Source organism: Panthera tigris, chromosome A2, assembly GCF_018350195.1.
Source record: "Panthera tigris isolate Pti1 chromosome A2, P.tigris_Pti1_mat1.1, whole genome shotgun sequence".
Classification (NCBI taxonomy): Eukaryota; Metazoa; Chordata; class Mammalia; order Carnivora; family Felidae; genus Panthera; species Panthera tigris.
The window spans coordinates 8710495-8718083 of record NC_056661.1 but is presented as its reverse complement, the minus strand read 5'-3'; the positions used below and the strand labels follow the sequence as shown (position 1 = coordinate 8718083).

At 61.9% G+C, this 7589-nt stretch overlaps 1 protein-coding gene across 2 annotated transcripts; it reads right to left on the bottom strand.

Annotated features, from left to right (window-relative positions):
• Positions 1–303: 303 nt before the first annotated feature.
• Positions 304–6394, bottom strand: CNN1 (calponin 1). Of its 2 annotated transcripts, none has more exons than XM_042978241.1 (7): positions 6246–6394; positions 4060–4181; positions 1883–1949; positions 1629–1766; positions 1331–1441; positions 717–863; positions 304–623 (listed from the first exon to the last, which is right to left on the bottom strand). In XM_042978241.1, exons 1-7 carry the CDS (start codon positions 6306–6308, stop codon positions 378–380), a joined length of 894 nt encoding a protein of 297 aa, XP_042834175.1. In that variant the 5' UTR covers positions 6309–6394; the 3' UTR covers positions 304–377. The 2 variants fall into 2 exon arrangements, with proteins under 2 accessions (XP_042834175.1, XP_042834176.1); XM_042978242.1 differs by lacking the exon at positions 6246–6394 and adding an exon at positions 5085–5236.
• Between the last annotated feature and the right edge of the window lie 1195 nt (positions 6395–7589).

The window sequence follows — 7589 nt, the reverse complement described above, 5'->3', positions numbered from 1 at the left end:
GAGCCTGGGCTCTGGGGGTTTTGCTTGGGGGGGGGGGAACTTCTTGTCCTGGGGGGATCCACTTGTGAAGGGGGAGGGAATGACAGCCGGGGTAGCCTTGCTCAGTGCGTCCTCTGGGTGCTGTTGGGAACACCCGGCTCGGTGTTGGGTCCCGCGGCGCTCCAGGGAGGAGGGCCCCCTCCCCTCCCCCCCAAGCCCCCCAGTTTGCCCCCCTCCCCCACCAAATGCTAACCCTGTGGGCAGGTGCCGGCGGCGGCGGGGGCGGGGGGACGCCATGCAGGGGGAGGGGTCGACGGGGGCGGCGCGGCCCCTGCCGAGAGCAGCAGGCAGCCTCCCTGGGGGGAAGGCGGGGCGGGGGGGTGGGGGGCCCCAGGGCCCTAGGCCGAGTTGTAGTAGTTGTGCGGGTGGTGGTTGTGGGCAGGCTCGCCCAGCTCCGGGTACTCGGGCGTCAGGCAGTACTTGGGGTCATAGACCTGGCGCGGCAGCCCGTACACCGTCATGCCCCGCTGCGAGGCCCCCTTGTTGCTGCCCATCTGCAGGCTGACGTTGAGCGTGTCGCAATGCTCCATGCCCAGCCCCGGCTCGAAGATCTGTCGCTTGGTCCCGGGTGCGGTCATCCCGGCCTGCAGAGGGCGCAGCCCGTCAGACGGCGGGCACCCAGCAAGGCAGGGGCCACCCCAGCGGCCCAGCCCGCGCCCCCCGCCCCCCCCACGCACCTGGCTGGCCCCCTTGTTGCTACCCATCTGCAGGCTGATGGTAGCCTGGTCCAGGGGCTGGTCCGTGCCCAGCTTGGGGTCGTACAGGTGGCGCCGGGTGCCGTAGGCCGTCATGCCCTGCTGGCTGGCAAACTTGTTCGTGCCCATCTAGGAAGAAGAATCAGCCCGAAGGTCACAGAGCCTCACCCGGTGCCACGAGACACAGTGTGTCGGCGGACCCTGGCACGCCCTCTGCCGAGGCACCTGCTTCCATTGTCAGGCTCCAGACTGGACACTGAGGCCCAGAAAACGCAGGTCACGTGGCCTGTAGGTGGCTCCGAGCCCCGGGGCCTGGCTTCCAGGGTTCGAGCCCCAGCGCGGCCACGTATCACGCGGGCAATCGCGGTAAGTGAGCCGGCTTCTCCAGGCCCCAGTTTCCTCATCTGGATAAAGGGTGTAACAATAGCACCCACCGCTCAGAGCCGCTGGACGCCAAGCACAGTGCCCGGCATACATCCGAGGTAGGGCCAAACAGCCTGTGCCCCAAAGCCTGCCGGGACCGGGGTGCCCTCCTGGCCTCCTTGACCTCCCCGCCCAGCTCAGCAGCAAGACCCCCGGTGAAGAAGGGGCAGTACCTGAAGCCCGATGATGTTCCTCCCTTCTCGTAGCTTCTCTGGCTCAAATCTCCGTTCCTGCTTCTCCGCGTACTTCACCCCTACGTTCACTTTATTCCCTTTCGTCTTGGCCTGGGGAGGGCCAAGGGAGCAGGGACTGACAAGGGAGCCTCCAGGCACCGTCCCCGGTTAGCACCTGCTCCCCCCTCCCACCCATGCTGGGCCCCGGGGGCACGAGTGGCCCCCACTCGCATCCCAGCCCACACCCTCCACAGCCCACAGCCCACCCGCCCCACGCCCACCCTTCAGCCTCACTCACCATGCTGGCCAGGGCCAGGAGGGTAGACTGCACCTGGGTGTGGTTGGTGTTCTCAAACAGGTCGTTGGCCTCGAAAATGTCGTGGGGCTTCACCCCATACTTGGTGATGGCCTTGATGAAGTTGCCGATGTTTTCCAGCTGGAGGGGAGCAGGCGCCAGTCAGTGGAGGGAGGCAGGGTCGGCGGGGGGGGGGGGGGGCCGAGGGGCGGTGTGGGCCAGGGGTTGAAAGAGTTCAGAAAAGAGGCTGGGCTCACCTGGTGCCAGTTTTGGGTCGACTCATTGACCTTCTTCACGGAGCCCGGCTGGAGTTTATTGATGAACCTACAAGGAGCCGGGGGAGGCAGCGAGGAAGGTACGCCCAGCCCCGCGGGACAACGGGTCAGGGTGACAGCCAGCGGGCGATGTCGGGGGTTCCCACGGCAACCAGCTCAGCTGCGGGCCCCGCTGATCCACCCCTCGCACACCCGGGCAGGACTGAGATGGGAAATCGGGAGCTGGGCTGGGGTCTCTAGCAGAAAGTCCCCTTATCCCAGGCTTGCAGGAGTCCCCTGCTATGACCTTGTCTCCCTGGCAACCACCTTTCCGGCTGCTGGTCCTCTCCAGGCATCTGCACTGTGGAAAGCCTGCAGCCTGGGCCTCGGGCTTCCCTTCCTGGCCACACTCACCCCCTTGACCTCCTCCAGTCTCTTGACTGCAAATGCCACCGATACGCCAACAGCTCCCCAGTGTCTCCGTGCAGCCGGGCCCCTCACTCCCCAATCCAGCTCCCTACATGCCATCTCAAATCCAGTGCACCCCACCCCTGCCTCCTGACACCCATTTCCCCCAACTCAGCCCCTTCCATCTTCCCAGGCTCAGTAAACACAGCCTTCCAGGTGCTTGGGCAAAGCCCTCAGACTTGCCTTTGACTCTCCTATCCTTTTCTCCCGTCCACACACCCAAGCACTCAGCAAGTCCTTTGGCTCTGCCTTCCAAAGACATCTAGAAGCCCACACCTCCTTGCCACTCCCACCCTGCTCCGAGCCACCCACATCTCTCTCCTGGGCTCTTTGCAGGGGCCTCCCTGGGGCTCCCAGCTTCCACCATGTCTCCTCCCGACCCTTCATCTTGTAGCTCGAATGGTCTTTTCAACAATAATTCTAGTTACTTCCCAACTCAAAGCTGTCCCATGGTTTCCCTTCAGAATAAAGATCCTAATACTTGGCATGACTGAAAGTGTGCCCCCCCCCTCCCGCCCCGCTCCGCCCAGCTAACTCCCTCCACCTCCTCATATCTCTCCTGGTTGTTCCTTGAACACACTACACTCGCTCACTCCCACCTCAGGGCCTTTGCGCCGCTGCCCCCCTGCCTGACCCACTCTCCCCTCAGACGCCCTCCTAGGTCCCTCCCTCACTTCATCCAAGATTCCTCTCAAATGTTACCTCTTCAGAAAGACCTTCCAGGCCATTCTGTACAAAGCAGCCACCCTTTTCCCCACCCCGGCCCCCCCGTCCTTCCCCACCAGACTTTTCTCCACGGCACTTCCCACCCTCGGCAAGTATGTTATGTGATTATCTCATTGATTATTTGATCGATCTGCCCTCACTAGGACGAAAGCTCTACGTGATCTCAAAGTCAAGTCTGTTTTGTTCATTATCCCCAGTGCCTAGACCTGGCACGCAGCAGGTGCCCCATAAATTCTCGCGGCATGAAGGACTGAATGGGGGTGGGGGGTGGGCTCGGCACTCTTTAATGTCCAAGCAACCCTGTCCGAGCTGGGACACCAAGGTGTCCCCCTATTCCTTGTCCCGAGTGGATACGACAGAACAGGATCTCCCCACCCTGCCACCTTTCCAGCACCTAGATCTTGGTAAGCCTGCACCTTCGGGAAGCTTCTCAAGGGCATTCTCTGGCCACCATGGTCACCCTGCCCTGGGTCAGACTCAGAGATGCAGACAGGACCCCCACTGGGCTCAGGGCCCTAGCCAGCATTAACGTTGCCGTGGAATCTGGAATCAAAGCTTGGGCTTTCATTTCTCTCGATGATTTAAGTTCTGAGAAGAGTAGAAGATGGGGACCTACTTAAATGACCGTGGTACATCTCTCGTGTCAAGCCAGTGATGGACAGCCATCATTGCCTGTTGCCCTCTAGCCACGATCTCTCTTTCTTGGAACGTGGAACTCTTGGAGGCCATAAATGGGCCCGCCCTGCCTTCCTAGATTCTGGAGTCGCTTCTGTTGGAACAGTATGGGACTTGGGGCCATGTGTTTTACCCGAGCCTCAGTTTTCTTTCCTGTTAAGTGGGCACAGTGATTATTTGCCACCACTATTCCCAGGTCTCGGATACAAAGAGCCTGACCAGGCTTGGAGCCCCTAGTTGGTTGAGGGGTTGAGGGGCGGGGATGAACGCCCAGGTTGAGGGCAGCCCAGGGCAGAGTCTGCTCCACTCACTCGCAAAGAATGATGCCATCTTTGAGGCCGTCCATGAAGTTGTTGCCGATGCGGCGTCCTGTCACCCCCTCGATCCATTCTCGAAGCTCCTGCTCCCGCTGGTGGTCGTACTTCTGGGCCAGCTGGGGGTGGGGGGCGCAGAGAAAGCGGTGAGGACGCAGCGTGGAGCAGACTCAGTCCTCGGACCCCATCTGATATTCCCTGGGCCTGATCTTCTTCATCCCCTTCCCAACTAAGGCAATTCTGCCCCAGTGTCCATGAGGGGGTAGGGGTGGGGGTTGAAGTGGGCTGAGGGCCAGGGCTGAGGTGGCACCTGCCCAGGGGGCCATTCCGGACATTCTGAGGTTTGGCACCAGAGAATGCGGACAAGGCGGGGGTGGGGTGGAGAGCGGGGGGTACTCAGAGCTGGGGGCGGGGCGGTGCCTGGCCTCTTGGTTCCCCCTCCAGGCCAAACTTGGGGCTTAGCCTCCCGGGGGCCCTGCCCGTCCCGCTGCTGGAAGCCTGGGCCCCCAGGCAGGGGAGGAGGAGCCCTAAGGAGGTGCCCTGAGTACTGCCTTGCAGGGGACTGTCCTGTCTTGCATGCCTGCCTCAGTGTCTCTTCAGGCCCTCATCTCCTGGGCTCCAGCTCCGGGTGGAGGGGCCGGGAGCTTGTCTCTGTCTTACTCCTGGCCCCGTGTGTGTGGCCGTATTTCTCCCTCTCCCCATCCCCGTGACCTCTCTCTCTCTCTCTCTCTCCAGCCCTGTCTCTTTCCTTGGCCCTGTCTTCCTGTCCCCATCCCTCCGCGTCTGGCTGGGGGTGGGGCTCCTGGTGGGGCCATCTCTGCCTCCCGGCTGGTCTCCGACTCCAGGTTCCCTGCCTCTGGTGGGGGTGGGGCTCGTCCGGCTCCTCTCTCGGCCTCCCCATCCCTGTCTCGGTCTTATCTCGCTCGTGGCTCACCCTCCCCATCCGTCCCTCTCAAGTCTCTGGGCTCCCAGAATCTCCGTCCCTCTCCGTCCCTCGCCCTCTGCCCCCCTCCCCACGTTACCCCCTCTGTTTCTCCAGAACCCTCAGCCCCAGCCCCGACAGGCTCCAGGACTCTGGGGGACGGAGCTGGCCCTTCTCCTGGGGGAGGAGGAGGTGGGAGGGGGCGGCCCCTCACCTGGCCCCGGCCCTGCCGCCCCCCTCCCCACCAGCCCGGCTTTATAAAGCAAACCGGCCCTTATATAGCGCGGCCCCGCGGGCCGGGCTCCCCGAGGCCGCCTTATAAGGCGCGGCGGCTTCTCGCGGCTCTGGGGCCGGCGCTGGGGGGGAGGGGGGCGGCGCTGGGATCGCTCCCGGCCGCGCACCCGCCCCCCCCACCAGCCCCCTCCTCCAGCAGCCAGGATCCCCGACCCTGGATCCGATTCCAGCTCTCCGCGTCCTCGCTGTACACTGGGACAAGCCACCCGGAGCCTCAGTGTTCCCCTCTGTCAAATGGGGCCGGGACTCCTCCCCTGGCAACGCTCACGGGAGCATTCCAGTGAGTTGGGGACTTCCAGTTCACTGCCCTGCAGAAGCTGAACCCCCATTCGGGGGTGTGTGTGTGGTGGGGGGGGGAGGCCAGGATCCTAGCTCTGCAGCTCCCTTATTTAGAACCCTAGCTACTTACCCCTCCTCTCTGAACCTCAGTTTACCCAACCATAGCATGAAGGTGGTGTGTGCATGTTCTCCCAGCCCAAAACGAGGACACGTCCGTCATGTCCCTAATGCTCCCTCTCTGACCTCCCCAGCTGTCTCCGCCCCCCCCCCCTTCAGGATCTCCCACACTTTCTGGGCCTCCCTTCCCCACCATCCCAGCTCTCAACCACTCCCCAGTTGCTTTTTGAGATGGTGGGTGCAAGGAAGATCAAGTCCTTTCCCAGCCCCCCGCCCCCCAACATAAAAGGAACAGGGGACAGGTTAACAGGAGGCTCTGATCAAGCGGGGTCTTCACCAGGGACTGACCTCCTCAGTTTACCTATATGGTTGCCTGCATGCCCCCCATTTTACACGCCCCACCCCAACAGTCGCTGAGGGCTCTGGGATGCTCAGGATGGGGAGGAAGGCGGGCCGTACCCCATATTTGTCCTTTTGTCCCCTCTGGTCCCAAATCACATGGGATAGACCAGAACCCCATGGGGCCGTTGGCCTGCCGGGGTGTATGGGCCGGGGTGGGGGGGGCGCCTACCTTGTTCTTGACCTCAGCCGACAACCCATAGGCGGGGCCCCGGTTGAAGTGAGCAGAAGACATGCTGGCTGGTGGTGGGCAGAGGCACTGAGGACTGAGGCAGCAGCTTAAGGCTCCGTCTGCAGCCCCGTCTTCCCTCCTCACACGTTTTTGAAGCTCCGGAGGCGGCCCGGGCCTCTTCCAAGGCCGTCCCATTGGCCGCAGGGGCCTGCCAAGGGGCGGGGCACCCCCCACCTCGGCCACCCCCCTCTCCCCCCCACGTGATGTCAGGGCCTTGGTATTGGGAGCCGATTGTGTCATTGTTTCCACCTAGGGGGGCGGCCTGGGTTATTATTGGGGGGGGGGGCTTGGTCATAAGAGATCAAGCTTTCCCCATCCTTCCCTACCCTCCACTGTTCTTTGGACCTCTGGCAGGGTCACCTAGTCTCTCCGTGTCTGTCACTGAGGTCGCCTCTCCTTGTCTGTCTCCGGTCTTGAGGCAAGACCGCAGCCCACGGTAGCTTAGCGAGCACCACCCTGGGTTTAGCTCCTGACGCCAACGGTCTGTAGCTGAGCCTCTGTTGCCACATCTGTGAAATGGACCAATGGACAGTCCATGCCCGGTGTGGAGTGCCTGGCACAGGAAAGGACTCGGGATAAGGCCAGTATTTCCCCTGAGCGTCTGGCACCCCACTTCCGTCCCCTCCGGTCCCTCGGAAGGATGTGGGGGAGCAGAGATCCTGGATTTTACCCTCCCCATCTACCTGCGGGTTGCCTTGGCCGTGGGGTGTCTGTGTTAGCAGGTTTCCTTGTCCCAGCCGGGCCGGCCTGGAGGGATCCCGCGTAAACAGCCCCATCTGGCCAGATCTCACCCCCGGGGACCACAGAGGAGGATGACATTGACCACATCATGCCACTTATGGCAAGGCCACGTTAGTGACACTTGGGTGATGTCAGCAATATCTGCCATATACTGATGGCACGTGCAATTTGCTGGCCACATGCTAAGGGCACGGCTGTGATACGCTGATATGACAGCGGCTCTTATGTCAGGCCCTGTTACAAGGACTGTACATGTACCAACTCGTGCCTCACAACGCCCTTAGAAAGGGATGCTGTTACTTTTTTTTAAGTGAATTTATTTATTTTATTAAAAAAATTTTTTTTAATGTTTATTTTTGAGAGAGAGATAGACAGGGCGCGAGCAGGGGAGGGGCAGAGAGAGAGGGAGACAGAAGCCGAAGCAGGCTCCAGGCTCTGAGCTGTCAGCACAGAGCCAGACATGGGGCTTGAACTCACAAACCGTGAGATCATGACCTGAGCCGAAGTCAGGCGCTAACTGACTGAGCCACCCAGGCACCCTTA

Excerpts from the sequence above, each read along its gene's own strand:
- CNN1 (XM_042978241.1), bottom strand. The coding sequence starts at position 6,308 with ATGTCTTCTGCTCACTTCAACCGGGGCCCCGCCTATGGGTTGTCGGCT. Across the intron at positions 1,767-1,882 it reads CGACCCAAAACTGGCACCAG|CTGGAAAACATCGGCAACTT; the intron begins GTGAGCCCAGCC and ends GCTCCCCTCCAG. Across the intron at positions 624-716 it reads GCAACAAGGGGGCCAGCCAG|GCCGGGATGACCGCACCCGG; the intron begins GTGCGTGGGGGG and ends CGCCCTCTGCAG.